The sequence below is a fragment of the Myodes glareolus genome, chromosome 21 (assembly GCF_982192425.1).
Source record: "Myodes glareolus chromosome 21, mMyoGla1.1, whole genome shotgun sequence".
In the NCBI taxonomy this organism is placed as follows: Eukaryota; Metazoa; Chordata; class Mammalia; order Rodentia; family Cricetidae; genus Myodes; species Myodes glareolus.
In genome coordinates, this window is record NC_142046.1 from 20,306,343 (window position 1) to 20,325,293 (window position 18,951).

The following is an 18,951-nucleotide window of genomic DNA, read 5'->3' on the forward strand; positions in this document are numbered from 1 at the left end:
AGAGCGCCGTACTTAATAAAACGATGGGCATTTTCATTTGGTTTGATCTGACCTAATTGGATTTCTTAGTGCTGGCGGAGCTGCACCTTCTTAGGATTTTTTCTTAACAGTTAACTTGGGGCTTTGTGAATTCCCTGCAACCATCTGATGGGATTCTGGAGGAAGAAACAAATCTGCCATTTGTTGAGTGAGGAGTGGACTTTTGCAAAGGAAACAAAGCCTCTAGTGTGCAGCTGAGCCTAATGGGAGGACCCAGTGTGAGGAACTGGGCCTGCTCATTCCCCAGGCAGTGGGGAGGAGCAGAATTTGGAGACCTGTAGTTCTGAGGAGAGAGGGAAGGTGCACAGGGCTGGGATGTGGTAAGGGCAGAGGCCAGCAGGGGCTGTGTGACACAGACTTGAAGTCAGGAGTGGAAAGTAGCCTCTTGGGCCAGGACCAGTCCCAGATGATCCTCTGTGCAGAGGCGGCCACACCGAGGGAAAGGTTGAATTTACCACCTTGTTTTCTCCTTCAGTTTCTTCTCCCAGGCCCTTGCTTACCTGGATACAAGGACACTTTGTAGGACAGCTTGTGCCATGTCACAGCAAATATCACATAAACAGGAACGTGATAGGAAGTTGCCCAACCTGGGTAACATTCGGATGCTAAGTGATGTCCCTGGTCGTGGTCTGGCTGAAGCTTTGCCAGCCTCACCCTGGGACACCCATGCTGGGACTTCTCACAGCCATTCCACACCCTTGTTCTGGAAAGTTGCTCCCAAGAAGGGAAGGTGCAAGATCTGAAAGCCATGGTCAGGCTCCCCAAGGGGTCAGTGTGGGGCCCTGATGGGCCTGGGTTATCCCAGGCCCCATGAGCCAATGGGGAGGAAGAGGCGTCACTTAATGATAAATCCACACGAAGAGCCCAGATCTCCTCCCTGGGGTTCCCACTGTCCTCACTCTGAAGATGGGGTGGTGAGCAGGAGGCTGGAACTCCAGCCTAAGAGTCCTATCAGATACTAAGAGGGCTGTGTAAGGCTCTTCTCGCATGTTCCGTGTGCTCTGTTAGGTTTCCCAAACACTGTGTGGACAGACCTGTGAGTCAAGTATACACAGAAGTACTGGGCAGATGTGAACATTGGGACGAAATGGATGCGGGAAAGCGGAGTTTGTTGTGGCTGGAGGTGACAATGACGATGGCATTATTGACGGCATCACACATCTGTTCCTCCCTCCATCCTCCAACTCAGACCAGGGTCCACGCTGGTAATAACACACCCACCCCACTCCCAGCTCCAAGGAGGCTCTGACTAAACTTAGGGTTTAGGGTTTGTGGATTCCGGGGGGGGGCAAATGAACCAGCCCAGCAACCTCCAGAAGTGGGGAGAAGGCTTTCCAAGTCTTCCTTGCCAGCTCTGCTGGTCCAAGGTCATCCAGCTCACCCAGAAGGTCTCTTCACATGGCCCTAGCATGAGGACCCTGCTGACATCACTAGGAGTTGGGAGAAGCCTGAAAGACTTTTCCTAGAGCGTTCTAAGGGAGCACAGTCCTGAGACTCCAGTTATTGCCCCAGAGTCTGTAGAGTTGCAGAACCTGCATTTCTTTTGTTAGGAACAGCCCAGATGATAAGGGTTGCTTCTGCAGCCCGGGACTCCATGCAGTGACTGGGCAGATTCACCTAGCAATTCAGACCTGCAGCGCTGGACGATCACTCTGGTTCCTGCCCTGTTAGCACCTCATCCCCAGTTCTGTGAGGCCAGCCTCCAGCAGCACGGGGCTCAAAGGGAAATCCACTGTGACTTTTTTTTTTTATCTGAGGGGGGTTAAGTAAAAAGACACTCTCTTGATAATTTTCTTCTTTATTCTTCTATTGTATACTTCCCTACAGTTTATATATCCCAGCAAAGTTTTTTGGGCAATATATGAATTACAGTGTGGTTACACTCTATTTTTCAAGTGAACAATTATAATGAATACAGGTAAAGGCATATTTTTCATCTCCTCATATGATTAAAACAAAGTCATCCCAAGAACCCACATAGCTTTACATCTAAGTAACATGTCACAGATTAACAGAATATGAGCAAGTAGAGGGTATTTTTCTCAGCCAATTCTTTTGTTGGCAGGTTGCATAGTGCAGCTGCAAAAAAAGGGTCGATCTCTTTACTTCTTGTCTTAAAAGGTAAGCTTATAAGGAATCACAGACCTCAACTTTTTAAAAAAATATTTATTATTTATGATGTATACAATATTCTGTCTATGTGTATGCCTGCAGGCCAGAAGAGGGCACCAGACCTCATTGCAGATGGTTGTGAGCCACCATGTGGTTGCTGGGAATTGAACTCAGGACCTTTGGAAGAACAGGCAATGCTCTTAAGCCCTGAGCCATCTCTCTAGCCTCCCTAAACTTTTTTTTTCTTGAGACAGGGTTTCTCTGTTGCTTTGAGGCCTGTCCTGGAACTCACTCTGTAGACCAGGCTGGTCTTGAATTCACAGAGATTTGCCTGCCTCTGTCTCCCAAGTGCTGAATTAAAGGTGTGTCCCACCACCACCAGGCTCAGAGTTGTATTGTTCTTGTTCCCTGACCTTAAAGAGTTCCTCGTTCAACTCTGTACCTTTCTCAAACTTTAGGTTGTCTTCTTGGGTTTTTCACCCCAAAGACATTTAACAAAAACATCCTAGTCTAACTTTATTTTCGAAGCTTTGTTTCAGCTGTGATGCACTCTGAAATCCGTGAACACATCTCCCGACATTAAGGTTATGAGAATTTAAGGAAGCTGGGCTACTGGGACTCAAGTGGGGCTTTTTTGTTTGGTTTTGTTTGTTTGTTTGTTTTGAGTTGTTTTGTTTTGTTTTTCAAGACAGGTTTGCCTCTGTAACAGACCTGGCTGTCCTGGAACCAGGTTGGCCTTGAACTCACTCAGGTCCACCTGCCTCTGCCTCCCAAGTGCTGGAATTAAAGGCATGCACCACCACTGCCTGGTTTCAAGTGTTTTTCTTAATCTTTAACCTAAGCCACAGCCTATGCAACTCCTCAATAGAAACTCATGTGTTCTTCCTGTGTGGCACTTCCTTGTTTTATTTTTAATCATCAAAATCTATTTAAACTAACATTATTATCGATTACACAGTACAACTTAAGAAGAAATCATCTTCATAATAATCCACAGTAGAATAGGCTGTTCCCATGAGATAAACGCACCACTTTACGGGCAGTGGGATCCCCTACACCCATTCACACCACACCTGATGGCAGAGAAAGATGGCAGCGGCAAACGTGTGAAGACACAGCAGAAGCAAAGGACATTCTGGAGTCTGTGGTCCTGGGCCTTTCCTATCCGTAATTCACCCATCAGGGAGTCTCCTCCTTGTGAGCTGACACTCCGAAGTCAACTGCCTTCTGCTGCTCCTCTGACACGTGTGGCCCCATCAAGCTCCCTGAGTCTCATCCGCCTGTCTCTGGCTCTGTGCAGCTGTCAGGCTTCCCTTTAGCAAAGAGAGTAACGTTTCCTAACAGATGGTGTCAAAGTCACTGGACCACCTGAAACTTGGGTCTCCTTGGTACCTGGGCCCATATAGGGACCTGCTAGGACTAGAGGAAGACCGACCGAACCTGTGGCTCTGCTACTGTGGCTCTGCTACTGTGGCTCTGGGTCGTTCCCCACGTTAGACAGATGCTCCATTGACCACTATCCCGCCCTAGACCTCCACAGCCCAGCAGAGTGTTGATTGCCAATGGAAAACAGGACCTTCCAGACATCCAGTCTTTCTGGAAAGGGCAGGGGCACTGGACAACCCCGCCTCCATTGCAAACTAACACAGCAGACTCTGCCTTGAGCTAGAGATGGAGTAAGCAGGAGTGTATTTGGACTTGTATGAAGACTTATATGTGCATGGATGAATATGTACGCATACGAATGAATGTGTGTACTGTATATGCACATATTGTGTATGCATGGTGACTGTGTAAATACATGGCCTGTGTAAGTGTCCAGGTGTACATATATACACTCTGCATACATATACGCATATATCTCGAGGATGTATGCAGGTGTGTGATCCACTGTGAGTGTGCCCTGTGCACAAGATGGGGTATGTGCATTACATGTGCTAGAGCCTGTGTTGACATGAGGCTCTGCATTCTCTGCCTATACATCATATGTGCTAATGGAGTTGTTTGTCAGCGTGCAATGTACATATAAACATGGGTGTGCACTGCTGTGTGTGTGTGTGTGTGTGTGCAAACTTGTTGGTGGTTGTCTGCAGCCACTCACTTTTAGAGCTGTCTCTACAGAATAAAGTCTCTGAGACCTGCTCCTGCCCAGTGGCTTAGTGACGAGAAGAAATACAGAAACCCCAGCCCTGTGAGTAGCGGTCAGGTCTTTCAGGAAGCTGAGACTAGTCTGCCTTGCTTCTCACTCAGAAATGCAGACATCCCAGATCACGGTGGGGGTGGGAATCAGGGGTCATGTTGATCTGGGAAGCAGGAAGAGATCCCGGAGGCTCTGGAGCTGTGGGCTGAGCTCAAAGTAATGTCTCTTTTCCCACACAGAGTCTCTACGCCTCCTCCATGAGAACACGGTGTCCAGCCCTGTGATCGAGGCTCCCTCTGTCATCCCACGTCTCTCCTCCCGACAGGAAGGGCTGTCACCATCCCACGCACAGTCAGAACGGGAAGTGGGATGATGCCATCCAAGAGGGTTCTCCCCTCAGAGTCTGTGTCCCCAGGAAAAGTTGAGAGCTCATGGATTTAAGGTGGGCTTGTGGGTGTGGATTTATCAGTTGGGAATGCCATAGCCTAGGACCCTAGACAGAGGCTTAAACAGCATTTATGTCTCAAAGTTCTGGAGGTGATGGTCCAAGGGGGCTCCCATAGGACAGAATTCTAAAGAAAGTCTTTTCTCAGCTGGCAGGGGGTCACCTCGCTGTGTCCTCATGTGGCAGGGCACTGATTCATTCCCATCACAAGAATCCACCTTCCCAGGCTCATCTAACACAAACCTTCCACAGGGTCCCTCTCCCCATCATCCCACTGCAAGCCAGAGCTTCACATGGACACTGAGGGGACACGTGTGAGACACCTGTGTCCTCCCATTTGTCACTGTTACACACAAGCATAGGTTCACCTACATGTGTCTCCGTAATGCAGTAATTCCTGCTGTCTGTCACTGCAAACGCAGTGAGCAGAGACAAGAATGAATTCTTTACATTGTGCTTTAGCTGAGAGCTGGCAATTGGGGAAGCCAGGGAGAGAGCTTTGTCTGAGCTATCTCTCAATGGTTTACGTTATAGGAAGACAGGACATGGGCAATACTCATTCCAAAATCTTGTCCTTCTGGCTAGATGCTCAGCCTTGTCTCTGAGCTTTGTGTTGCTGCTATTTTCCCCTGTCTTTTCTCTCGAGGCCTGGGGACACACATGCACCTGGGAGCACACACGCACCTGGGGGCACACCTGGGGGCACACGCACACCTGGGGGCACACATGCACCTGGGGGCACACCTCGGGGGCACACGCACACCTGGGGGCACACATGCACCTGGGGGCACACCTGGGGGGGACACACACACATGGGGGCACACATGCACCTGGGGGCACACCTGGGGGCACACACACCTGGGGGCACACATGCATCTGGGGGTACACACACAACTGGGGGCACACATGCACCTGGGGGCACACACACAACTGGGGGCACACATGCACCTGGGGGCACACATGCACCTGGAGGCACCACACACATCTGGGGGCGGGCACACACACGGGGGCACACAAACACCTGGGGGCGCACACGCACCTGGGGGCGCACACACACCTGGGGGCACACACACACCTGGGGGCACACACACACCTGGGGGCACACACACACCCAGTCCACTGCCCCTAGCATTCCTCAGAACGCTCCTTTACTTTACTTTACCTCTAGGTTCTCTGAATAAACAGAGCTTGGGGATTTGATTCTGTCTCCACAGCAACCAGCATCCTGGGGCTGGTATTATGATTATATATGACTCACCAGTGATCTGACTGCGGATGGCTCTCTCTCAAGCTCCCCAGCTCTGTCGCTGCCTCTGTGGAATGAATCAGGGAAAGGGTATCTAAAGCGCTCCTGAGGCCACAGTGACCCTGGGGTGGCTCTAACCTTACCAGGGTCATATGAGATCCAGGCCAGGCTGTGGCAAACAGCACAAGGATCTGCAAGACTGTGACTTGAGACCAACTCTGTCCCCTTCCAGCTGGTTGCTTCAAGGGAAGCCACCTTCAAGGGCAGAGGGATAGATTCTGTGAGTCTACCCTGTGGGGCCCACATAGTCACCCAGATCTACTGACTGACTCATGTTCTGCCCTCTGGACCTTCCACGGCTCCCTCTTCCCAATGGCTCACCCACTTCTCCTCCTCCACCTATCCTCCTCCCCCTCTCCTCCCATTTTCCCCTTCTCCTCTTCCCCCTTCTCTTCCTCCTTTCCCTATCCTTTCATCCCCTCCTCTTCCCTCCTCCCCCACTTCTCCCCTTCTCCCCCTTTCTCCTCCTTATCCCCCATCACTGGTAGGGCCCAGCAGTAGAAAGCATCTGTCCTGGGTGTTTACAACCCAAGAAAACAAGGAGTCTGAAGCCCCTGGAACAGGGTGGTTTCACCCACCCTAATGAAACAACAGTCTGGAGATTGTTAAGGTCAGATGGCAGGGCATAGCTGTCCTTGGCTCTGCAGTGACCGCCGTCTGTCATTAAGACCAAAGATATGAGAGGAAGAAACAGGAACCCCAAGCTCAGGTCCCTATGACATTCCCGGACCTCAAGGCTTACAGGGGTGCTCAGGATCCCACCATATTTAACTCCTGGCTCCTTCCCAGAAGGGTGTAGGGCCACGCCCAATGCCAGCTGCCATCCTCCCAGCACACGTTGAGTTTTAGATCCTTCCCAGGAAGTGTGGCGTCGGGCCTGGCATCGACTGCCTTCTTCTGACTTTGGGCTCCTGGGCTCCTGTTTTCATTCATAAGCCAAAAGTCACATACAAATGCCCTCGACCCAAAAGGTTGGTGAACACAACACGTAGGTAATGAATTGAAAAGCACAGAGGGCAAGTATCTTACAAGAGATAAGCCTCCTCGACACTGAACAGCATGAGAAAATCCTGTGCTAATCGACATGGTTGGTCACATCTAAAAGAATACAGATCACCCACGATTAATATTCTTGCCAAAACTGTCGAAGTAAACCTAATCAACCATCAGAGAAAGCCTTGGGACCATTGGAGACGGAAAGATTCTGTTCCGATGCTCACGCCTGGGTGAAAGCGGGGGGGTCAGCGAGAAGTCAGTCATCTGAAGCGAACCCTAAATGCAGCTCTGCTCTGCAGCACCTCCATGGAAGATCTGAAGGCATGAAGCTGCGCCATGGGACTTAACTGCGTGTAAAGGCTACTCTCAAAGTCCAGCCCATTAACACTCAGCAGCCAGTACTGAAGGAAACTGGCCATGTGCGCATCAACATGGGGCCTCAGAACATCACAGCTAAATGAAAGAGGCCCGGCTTCTCTGAGCAGTGTACCCTGGAGGGCCTGGTGTATCCTATTCAAACAAACTGAAGCCACTTGTAATGGCAGAGGCAGACTATGGTCTTTGGGTGCAGGCAGCAAGACCTAGGGGCACATCTGAGACTCTCCTGGACGGTGGAGCTGGTTCTTGCTGCGATTTTGCCCATTCTCTGTGCCAGTATTAGAAGGCCAAGGGAAGCTCAGAAAACAAAGGTGTTTGCTGCAAAGCCAGATGATCTGAGTCCACACCCTAGGACCCACATCGTGAAAAGAGAAACCTGGGCCATGTGCCAGCATTTTGCTCACACGACGACACTGTTGGCTTGAAGTGAAGACCGAGTGCTCAAGACTGTTCAGCATCGGTGGCACCTGTGGCAGAGTTTCACTCTCGTGTTGGAAGCCTGCTGCTGGTGAGAAGGCCACAGGAGAAGATGCTCGTGCCTGGGTCTGGAGGAGAGAGACCCACGTGGAGAAGGCAAGCGATGCTGCTTTCAGGTGAAGGGCAAAGCTGACCCAGCGAGCAGGTGAGCCAGCCCAGGCGGCCTCCGAAGGAGAAGCTGCTGCTGCTACCGCTCCTGTAGCAGAACACAGCTGAGTGACCAGAGGCCAAAGGAGAGTGTTGCAGTCTCCTGAAGTGGAATTCAGCGTAGAAACTCCTAAAAACAGAAGCTAGAACTACCGTAGGGTCACTCCTGGGATCACGTGGGAAGGCCTTAAGTCAGCATGCCACAATGACACGTGCACATCTCTGCCTACTGCAGCCCTGTTCCCAGGAGCCAAGGTACAGGCTTAGCCTAGATGCCTATCAAGAGATGAACAGCAGAGAAAATATGGCGTGGTACACACAACATGGAATTCTATCCAACCCTAAACAAGAATGAAATAATGATATCTACAGAAAACTAGATGAAACTAGAGATCATTATATTAAGTCAAATAAACAAATTCAGAAAGAGAAATGGATCATTTTGACCCTCATCAGCAGAGTCCAGTTCTTTTGTGGTTTTTTTTTTTATGACTTGTATTATCTATTGTAGGTCTGTGTGAGAGTATGTACATGTATGTGCAGTTACCCATGTGGCCAGGGGGTGGCATTGGATCCCCTGGAGCTGAGGTTACAGGCAGTGGCGAGCCTGACATGGCTTCTGAGAGCTGAATTTGGATGCTCTGGAAGAGTAGCATGTGCTCTTAGTGAGCTATCTCCCCAGCCCCAAAGTCTAGACTTTAATGTATGTGTCACGAAAGGAGAACGGAGACCAGGAAAACGTAAGAAGAGGAAATGTAGGAAGGTTGAAACATGAAAGCAAAGTAGGGACCAGTTGATAGGAGGAACGGAAAGCAAGAGGGAGTCAGGGGAAGGAGAATGAATGAGAACGAAGTATAATTAAGAATATGCACAGAACTTGGCATGATGGTGCACATCTTTAATCCCATCCCTAGGGAGGCAAAAAAAAAGAACATATGAAAATAAAAACTTTTAAAATATTTTTATTTTTAATTGTATGTATATGTGGGCAGGAGGTGTGTGTGTGTGCAGTGCCCACAAAGGCCAGAAGAGGCTGTTGGATCCCTTGGAGTTGCAGTTACAGGTGTTTGTGAGCCCCTCAATATGGACGCTGGGGGCTAGACGTGAGTTCTCTGCAGTATGCACTGTTCAGCACTGAATCATCCCTCTAGCTCCCAAAATAAAGAAGCTCAGTTTCAAAGAAAGGAAGAAAATGGGAGTGTGACAAGTCTGTGGTCTGTGCTCAGCCTCCCCAGGGTGCAGTGAGGGTGAGCGCCAGACTCGGCCGGCCAGGCGGACCAAAGGGAGCCATGGGCACAGCCAGTGGGAGTTTGCTGGGATTGGAGGATGCAAAGGCAGCAGTCACAGCTCGGGCTCTGTGCAGTCAGTCACTGGCCTGCAGTCACCTAACACCCACTGAATGCCACAGCCACTGCCTGGAACAGCATTCCCAGCATCTGGAAGACTCTCAAGGCAAAGGGATGAGCTGAGGAGGACTGGCTGTCACGGCAGGATTGTGTGTGCACAGGAATCTGTGGGCAAGAACAAAGGCGCTGAGAGGCCTGTCGTGAATTCACATGAGGGTCCTTGCCCTGGTTGCTCTGGATTCTAAAGAGGGTAGAGCTGTGTGGACTCCATTCAGAGTGTCCACTGGAGTCTGTATGCTCTGGGAGCCGCCTGCCTCAGTCTGCTGGGGACGCTGCACACCCAATGCTGGCAGGAGGCCCACAGGTACGGGAGGATGAGGACATTTGGGCATCTTCACAGTTGACTTTGCAGATCACTTGGCCACACATGGGTATGCACACATGCACACACACAGGTACACATATGCACACGCACACACACACAGAGGCACATGCACACACATATATGCACATGCACACACATGCACGCACATTTTCTACGTGGACCAGTTGTCTTATTGGGCAGATTGGGGGGCAGGAGAATAAGAGCCGGAGGCCGTTTAGTACCGTCTTTTGGGAGGATGGTGGCCTGCTTGGTGAGCCGCAGGATATGGCACGTGTCCAGGAATTCTCGCAGACTCAGGAAGCTGGAGATGTTCTGTCTGTCTGCGTTGGGGACAGAATCACAGCAGCAGGGGTGCCCATAAGACATTTGAAAGGCTGTATCCGAATCTTTCACTCTCTCCTTCACTGTCATTCTGTGCCTGGGCCCCATTTCCAGAGCTAGGAGATAGAGTCACTCTGCAGTCAGCAGACACCTGGGAGCCTCTTTGGTTCCTACAAACAGCCATCCCCCGGGCATGTCCAGGTCGGCTACATTCATAACACGCCCCTCCTCTGCTCTGTCCACAGAACCCCTCTGCAGCCAGGCTTGGTGCCCCTCCTCCTGACCACCTCACTTCTGTCACCCTCTCCAATGCTTTCTCTAACACCCTGTTCACATTGGATCCAGCCACCTCGTCCTAAGCCTCCATTTCCCAGAGCTCAGCACTCACAGCCCGCACCTCAACCTCCTCTCGGGCAGCATCTGAACACTAACACATAAGTCTCCCCTATTCTGCAGCTCCTACATCTAGACACTCCTGGTGATGGTCTCCCCTTGACTCTGCAACTGCCACCTCCAACCCTACACACAGCCCTTCTCAGACCTCCCTTCACCGCCCTCCCTCCCCATTGGCCAGCCTTCCCTAACCTTCCCCCTCCCTCACCTCTGTGTCTCTGGTCCCTGAGCCCTCCCCCACCACGGTGCTGACACCCACAGGTGATTGCACACCGTACTCACTGAAGAGCAGCAGGCTCTTGTAGTTGCGGCCTGCGCGGCCCAAGCGGAGGTAGACCAGGCCATATGTGTAGTCAGTGGACAGCACATGGAAACCCTTTATCCCCTTCACTGCAAGAGAAGCACAGCAGCCACTGGTGCCTGGACACCCATGCCCACCCACAGTACAGAATCTGGTGCCTGGACACCCATGCCCACCCACAGTACAGAATCTAGTGCCTGAACACCCATGCCCACCCACAGTACAGAATCTAGTGCCTGGACACCCATGCCCACCCACAGTACAGAATCTGGTGCCTGAACACCCATGCCCACCCACTGTACAGAATCTGGTGCCTGAACACCCATGCCCACCCACTGTACAGAATCTGGTGCCTGAACACCCATGCCCACCCACTGTACAGAATCTAGTGCCTGGACACCCATGCCCACTCATAGTACAGAATCTGGTGCCCAACAGATCAGACGGTCCAGCCCAGTCTTTCCTCACTGACCTTACCTCCCAGGCCAGGTCATTCACCAGTTGTGGGACCTCAGCCACCCTGCTGGCCCATCCTGGGTGTCCGGCCACAGGCTCAGTTTCCTGTGACCCAGGATTCTTACTCACAGGTATTCCTGAACACAGGCTTCTTTCTGTCCTTCTTCAGGGTCGTCTCCATGAACTGACACCCCTGAGGCCTGGGGGGCAGGTGTGAGGAGCTGCAGCCAGAAGGCCACCTTCCACCACCTTCCACCACCTTCCACCACCGCCTTCCCCAGTTCTACTCACAACTGCCCCTGGAGCCTAGGGGTGGGGGTCAGGAGCCAGGGTGGCCAGTTTGAGTGGGGTCCACTCCCAGCACCCCGTCCCCGATGCCATGTATTCCCCCCCAAAAAATTAGCCCTTAGGTCTCAGGGAAGGAAGAGGTAGTGAAACCATCTGTCTGGGGGCTCTGCTCTGCGTCCTGTCGGCCCCTTCTTCCCAGTGAGAAGCTGTCCCTGACCAATCTGCAAAGGCATACCGGGACCACTGGCACATCGTGTCCCCTCACCGGCTGAAGGCGATGGCCACCTTGAGCTGTCCTGTTTTGTGCACCTTCACCACGGACGCCCCCAGCTTCCTCTTGTCTCTTGCCGGCAAGAATCCCCGGGTGTCTGTGGCGATGGCGATAATGTACCAGAAGCCTGAAAACTGCGGGGGCAGCAGGGGAGGACGGTGTTGGTGCTGCCACACCAGGCCGCCTGTCCAGACTCCCAACTAGAGAACAAACCCAGCAAGTGGCCCTTTCCCAAGACCCAGACCACACCTGTATCTGCAGGTGGATACTAACCTGTCCCAGGCTGAAGAGAAGCTGGCGCTCAGCTGGTCAGATGCCCAGGAGTCTGAAGCCTGGGCTGTATCTACCCTACCCACCCCAGCGGTTCCCTGGGCTGCTAGCTGCCAGCTTTTCCCTGATGCATACTCCTTGATCCTAATAACTCTGTGCATGCTATTACATTGTCCACCTCGCCTCTGTGCCCACAGCCACCCCACCGGCAATCTTCTGCTTCAGGGCACCTCTAATGCTTGCCTTCCACCCCACTCTTTTTTGGAGCAGAGGTGTCTCCAAGAGGTCCCAGGACTGGAACAGGGGCGGGAGAGGACAGGTAACCAACACAGCTGGGCTCAACAGATGCCCTGTTCTGCCCTCCTGCTGAGGACGTTATCCCAGATGGCCCCACAGTTGGAGCTCTGGTCCTAAGTGGCCTTTGTACCCTGTAACCCTAGTACCTGATGAAGGTACCAGGGGACATGAGGCTTACCTTGCCCCAGTTGAGAGTGTGGGCCTCCTTAGGGAAAAACTCCTGGGTCCAGGACAGCACAGCCAGAGCTAGGGCTGTGGCCAGGGCCATTTCCAGCTTCATCCTTAGCAGCTCTGAGTTTAAAGCTGTGCCTTGCCGTGCCTGCCTGTTGTGGTGTCAGACCTGACCTGGAGACTTGCTGCTGGGGTGGGAAGGCGTGACTTCAAGTTCTGCCCCTCCTTCTGAGAACTTCACCCTGGTCGTGGTTGGTTATGACAGACTTTGCCTGCCTGGGAGGTCCCTGAAGATGGACACCATCCTGTTCTCAGAGGCCATATGGAGGCTGGTTCTCACATCCCTCACTCCTGAAGGGCTAGAACTACACACATCTGCATACTATTACAGCTGGGCTGCCTCACCTGGCACTGGTTGCCTGGGACTCTCATAACCCTATTCAAAGGAGAGAGGCGGAAGCCTAGGCTGTCTTCGGGGCTAGACTCTTGGGCAAGTGTGCAGACAGGAGGGATAGAAACAGTGATCTATGGAAGGCTATTTATAGTGCCTGGGGAGCTGCTGATGACCGGGCCAGAGGAGAGAGAGAGAGAGAGAGAGAGAGAGAGAGAGAGAGAGAGAGAGAGAGAGAGAGAGAGAGAACAAGAACTGATGTGTGCCCAAGCTTTGACCCTTTCTCCCCCCTCATGTTACTTTCCAATAGATGACTTCGTTCCCCCATTTCCTGACCAGAAACCCCCTTTGCAACGAGGTCCTACAGGCTCAGCCCTTTGGGAATTCCATACACCACATGTCCATCCCCAACCAACAGCCTGAGCCAAGGCAGAGTCCTGGGAGCAGCTCCCTGCTGGGAAGCTCACAGATACTGACCTAACTCCCCTGCCAGCCAGTCTGTGAATTCTGTGTCCCCCACCAGGCGGCCTGTGGATGCTAACCCCCTAGTAAGTTGTTGGCGGATGCTATCTATGCTCTCCTGCAGTGCAACTCCCAGTGTCTCTTCCTACTAGGTAGTATGTAGGTGTTTGGACCCCATTCATGGATTCTGGTGGTCCAGGGCTGTCTTGATAGCGTCCTGACATACTCATCAGCTCCTGTCTAGCCCAGGCACCTCAGCTTTTGCCATTCTGGTGGCTACATCCTGTCCCCAGTGAAAAGTCAGCATCTCTGTCTTCAGGCGCAAGAAGTCTCACAAGGGATATTAGTGCGTCCAATTCTTCTGTCCCTGAGCTGGCTCTGTGGTTCCATGGTCTGATCTCTGGCGATGCCCTCTTCCCACCCCCAGAGAAGACACGTTGTGGCAGGTTTACTTGTGGAATTGCTTTATTTTCAACCCAAGCCTGAGCCTAGGGGAGCAGAGAACCAACACCAGCACCGCTAGCCGCTGAGTAAAGACAGTGCCTGTCCACCTCCACCAGGATGCTGTGGTGCTATCTCCGGGGCATGGCGTCACTGAAAACCAGGGCAAGAGTTGGAGAGGGGCTTATGACAATCTTCATCCCCACCTTCAGTGACCTTCCCACCAGCAGAGCAGTGGGCTTTGAAGAGGGTCCACCCAAAGCCCCAGGCTCTACCTGCTCCCCAGGGAGTCAAGAGTGGTGCAGAAAAGGTGGCCTACCTGGAGGATCTTGTGTGCACACGTGACTGTAAGAAAAACCAAGCCAGTTGCGAGAACAGGGCTGCCGCAGCTCCCACGATCCTACCCACAAGCCTCTTCCAAGAAGGTTGTCCCCACAGACTTGACTACGTATGACAGGCATAGGTGATCCCCTGAAGCACCCTCAAACCAGCTGAAGCAGAAGAGGAACCACCTCCACCACCTCAACCCCTCCGTGTGTGTCAGAACCGCCTGCGCCCCCCTGTGGCCAGTACTAGTAACACTCACGGTCCTTCTGCAACTGGGCCTGCTGTTGGGACCAGAAACCCAGACCCTGGCTCCATTTGGTGAACAGACGCATGGCCTCGTAGCTAGCCACCTCTGTCCGACCTGGGCATGAAGGAGCAGCCTCTGAGAGACAGTCAGAGTGTGGAGAGCGTGACTGTGTCCCCTGGCCCTTTTTATCCCCCCCAATCCATAGCAAACATCAGGGTAGCTGTGGCTTGTCCCTGTAGGTTCCCTACTGGGGGCTGTGGACACAGAATACCTGTGTCTGGGGCACCAGGGACCCTGAGCAACCTTGCCTGTCCCCACTTACTGTACAGCTCCACTGTGTTGAAGGCCTCATCCCCAAACTCCAACTGTGTGAAGATGACGGCGTAGTCCTTGAAGTTAGTGCCCAGCACCCGATAATCCAGTACACCAATAGCTAGGGAGCAAATGCAAGATCCAGGGCAGCAAGGGGAATGGGAGCATCATACCAAGTAGGCATGAAAATGGGGTTGGAAGTCAAGATCCAGGGCAGCAAGGGGAAAGGGAGCATCATACCGAGTAGGCATGAAACTGGGGTTGGAAGTCAAGATGGGGAGCAGAACCAAACCCTACTCAACTTCAGCAGAAGAGGGTCCCGTGCTGTCCCCAGGCCCCTGACCCCTACACGGTGCCAGCAAGAAGCAGTTCTCAGATGCTAGTGGACAGACAGACAGATGAGCGCTTGCCCCAGCTCAGCCCAGGGTGACTGAGAGCAAACGGGGTACCGTTTCCCAATCCTATCCTTTGTGGGTAGAATACTACAGACCAGGCACTCTGCCCCCTTAACTCACGAAGAAGCCTAGGGATTGAGACTAGGACCCCCCTCCCCATGCATCTGAGCACACAGGGGTGGGGAAATGAAGTCTAAGACCTCTGAAATGAAGTCTAAGACCTCTGTTCAGGGGCCTCTCTCCACTGAGGATTGGCCACAGGGCCCTGACTGTCAGATGCATTAACTGCCCACAGAACGGTGACAAGAGCTCTGGAGCAGAGTGATTTCCTTCCTGCCAGGCCCAGCACTGCCAACTGCAGCCTGGGAATACACAGGGGCCGGCCTTCATGGTGATTGGACAAGGAGGTCCCAGGGACATCATACTCACAGGGGTTCTCAAACACCCATCGAGAATCCTGCTTCAGCAGCTCCACCGTGCTCTGACGACACCCATCTGGCCTAGGAAGCAATGGCAGAACGGCCTCTGAGATGCACACGAGACCCACCAGCAGGGAAAGCCAGAAAGGGGGTTCACCTTTCATGACGCCTGGGTTACCCAGAAAACCACACAGGGGCCCAAGAAGCACTCATCATTCCTTTCGTTTCCCAAGGGACCCACACTGTTGGGTGCTGAGGGCTCAAGAGATAAAAGCCTATGATTCAAGGAGAAGACACTATCCAGACATCCCCTGAAGCCGAACCCTCTGAGGTGAGCAAACACAAGAGACGCACAGCTGGATCTGCTAGACAAAACAGGTGACTGCAGAGATGGGAACAGGACACCTGCAGTGAGCAATGCTGGGGGTTCTGTAGGAAAACAGCATAAGCCAGTCCAGCAGACCAGGAGGTGCACCTTAATCCCACAGCAAAGTCTGGGTCAATGAAGAGATCACAGGAACAGAAGAGAAAGTTAAAAACAAAGAAAATGTACCCAGACGTGTACCTCGGACAAAGGTCATGAACTAAATCATAATTCAGCAAGGTGGGGCTGCACAGTCACCTGAGCATACCTCACATTTTCTCACCAGGAAAGTCCTAGACAAACCAAAGATTCAGGACTTCCAGAGATGGAAAGGAAAAGAAAACCCCCACCTCCACCCTGTATCCTGGCACCCAGAGCCCTCAGGCACGAAGGCCGGTGTGCACACAATGCAGATTTCGTAGACACAAAGTCCCTTTCGAACGTGGAGAAAAGGCCAGACAGTTCAGAGCACTCACTGGTCTCACAGAAGACCTGGCTTTGGTTCCCAGTGCTCACACAGTAGCTCACCACCATTCTTATTCCAATGTCAGGGGATCTGATGCTCTTTTCTGACCTTGATCACATCAGGCAGGCTCATGGTACACAGACATGCATGTGGGCGAAATATTCACACACATAAGCCTTTTCAAAAGCCTCCCAACATCAGAAAACAAACTGGGAAGTATATCTGTAGCTACTTTGTTTTTTTGTTTTGTTTTATTTTTGTGTTTGTGACTCAGTATCAGAAACATTAGTCAGATGTGCAGAAATACCTACACCTGTCACCCCAGCTCTGAGGGGTGGAGGTGGGGGGATCATGAGTTCAAAGTCATCCCTGTCTACAGCCGGGGCTTTATGAAAGGAGCAGAGGTCAGAAGTATGTGGGGGCAGCAGATGATAAAGAATTGCCGGTTAGACACACAGACACCTGCCGGCAGGTCTATTCTAGGATAAGCCCTCTCTTCTAAGGAGCTAAGGTTTCCTTACTGTCAAGATTCACTGCCTACACGTTTCCGGTGGAGAAGATAGAGGTCACTAAGTGTTCATGTACAGCACTGGCTGAGAGAAGGTAGGGGCCACACTAAGGGAGAGAGGAGCACGTCCGGGTTAACTGTGACATTGCCAAGTGACCCAGGATCCCACTCCTGGTGTGTCCCCAAAGAACTGAAAGCTGAGATTGGTCCTAACAGTTGCATTGTCCCATCAGTGGATAACGGGGAACACAACCCACACACATTGGGATGTCACTCGCCGAAGATGGAACTGTGGAGGATGTGGGCTAAGGGAAGCACCCATCCCAACAAGACAGGCTCTAAAAGGGACATTTCTCTGGGGTCTCCAGTCATTGGATGGAGAGACAGGAAGCACAGAAGGGGTGTCGTTGGCTGGGTGGGAATGGGGATCCATTGCTACTCCATCTGGAACGTCCCCCACAGACCATGTGTTGAAAGTTTGATGCTTCTGCACATAGTGGGAGGAACAGGTGAGCCTGGTGGGAGGAAGTCTGACCACTGGAGATGTGTCTTTCCAGGGAATGTTGAGATGACCTTCTGCTCTTCCTCTTCCTCCTCCTCTTGTTTCTCCTTTTTCTTCTCTCTCTCTCCTTACCACCATGAAGTGAGCTGCCTTCTCCACCATGTGTTCTCCGCCATGCTGTCCTGAGCAACCATAGTCTCATGGTGACAGGGGCAGTGCTAACCAAGGACTGAAACCTTTGGAATCATGGGCCTAGGCAAACCTTCTGTCGTCATAAATCTGCCATAGTGATGGGAAGCTGTCACATGGGGGCAAACTTTCACTTTGAGAAGATGGAGCTGTGTGGTTGCTGGGACTGATTGCTATGGCGCAGGTGACAAACTACTCTGCAAGTGGCGGTCACAGTGCAGAGGCCCTGACTGGCAGAGATGGTGAAAGTCAGGGATTTGGCTGCCTGTCTTCAGAGACTCTGGTTTTTACTCACACGGTTATTCCAAAGACCAGCAAAGAACTAATAGAATACAGAATACTCCTCAACTCTCCTGAGACCCACCCAGCCCTGCATAGGCCCAAGGCTCTCCAGGCACCTGTGTGTCTGTTCTGCTGGTCACACAGCCTGCTGGACATACATGAGCTCACCCATCCATATACTGCTGAGCCACTTGGCCAGATATGAGGTCTGGTGTTTATGAAGCCACAGGAAAGATGCACCTTAAGATGGACCTCTCTGTCCCTGCTCCTCAGGGTCCTCCCAAGCCCGTGGGTGACAGAAACCTTGTCCTCTCCTTTGAACAATCTTAGAAAATGACTCAGAAGGAGGGAAAGATTTTCTCTGGGCCCCAGTCTGTCTCAGAGGCACAGGTCCTCACTAAGTAGCCAGCCTGGCACACCTATGAGTCACATTTTAGAGACATTCATCCCACTTCCCCACAACTCCCACCAGGTGCCTCAGGGACTGCTGTGTGTTACTTCACTAGAAAAGGCCAGCTTGACCCTACAGGCTAGACTTGCCTGAGGCTTTGGTGACCTCCTTCATGAAGAGATCGATTATTGCAGTAAAGCCCGCGGAAATGAGAACTAAACTCTCCAAAAGACTCACGGAGAAAAAGAACAAAGGAGTATCAATTAATGCCATCAGAGGCTAGGGACAGAGATTTACAGGCTGGCAGAAAGTGGATGAGTCAGGCAGAGTCCACCAGGGAAAGGAAGAAAGGGCAGCAGTGGCAGGGACCATGTCACTCTGGGGACCTCAGGAAAGGAGGAGACTAACCCTGGAAACACAAGGGATCGGGGAGCACGGAGAGCCAACCATGCAGTCAGGAACAGGTCTGCAGAATCCAATCCTCTACCTGAACAAGGGAGACAGAGCCCGAAGCCCCTCTGGGGAAGGGGCTCCTGCTGAGGAAGCTGAAACAGAGTCCCCATTTTAGGGTTGCCTACTCACCCATGCCTGGAAGACAGAACTCTCAGTTTGTTATCCGGAGTCAGAGTCACCAGGACGCCTTCTACATTCTTCATGTCCTTCTCCACCATGAAGTCCTTGGCACGGGAGGCCATTGCCAGGATGTACCAGGGCCC

The 18,951-nt window shown here is 52.2% G+C and overlaps 2 protein-coding genes across 2 annotated transcripts; both read right to left on the reverse strand.

Moving 5' to 3' along the window:
- Positions 1 to 8,986: 8,986 nt before the first annotated feature.
- Positions 8,987 to 12,702, reverse strand: Lcn10 (lipocalin 10). Its single transcript, XM_087900133.1, has 6 exons — positions 12,547 to 12,702; positions 11,796 to 11,935; positions 11,372 to 11,442; positions 10,768 to 10,875; positions 9,993 to 10,091; positions 8,987 to 9,551 (listed from the first exon to the last, which is right to left on the reverse strand). Exons 1-6 carry the CDS (start codon positions 12,646 to 12,648, stop codon positions 9,523 to 9,525), a joined length of 549 nt encoding a protein of 182 aa, XP_087756259.1. The 5' UTR covers positions 12,649 to 12,702; the 3' UTR covers positions 8,987 to 9,522.
- Positions 12,703 to 13,864: 1,162 nt separating this feature from the next.
- Positions 13,865 to 18,951, reverse strand: Lcn6 (lipocalin 6). Its single transcript, XM_087900134.1, has 6 exons — positions 18,818 to 18,951; positions 15,544 to 15,614; positions 14,730 to 14,840; positions 14,420 to 14,521; positions 14,153 to 14,178; positions 13,865 to 13,986 (listed from the first exon to the last, which is right to left on the reverse strand). Exons 1-6 carry the CDS (start codon positions 18,928 to 18,930, stop codon positions 13,984 to 13,986), a joined length of 426 nt encoding a protein of 141 aa, XP_087756260.1. The 5' UTR covers positions 18,931 to 18,951; the 3' UTR covers positions 13,865 to 13,983.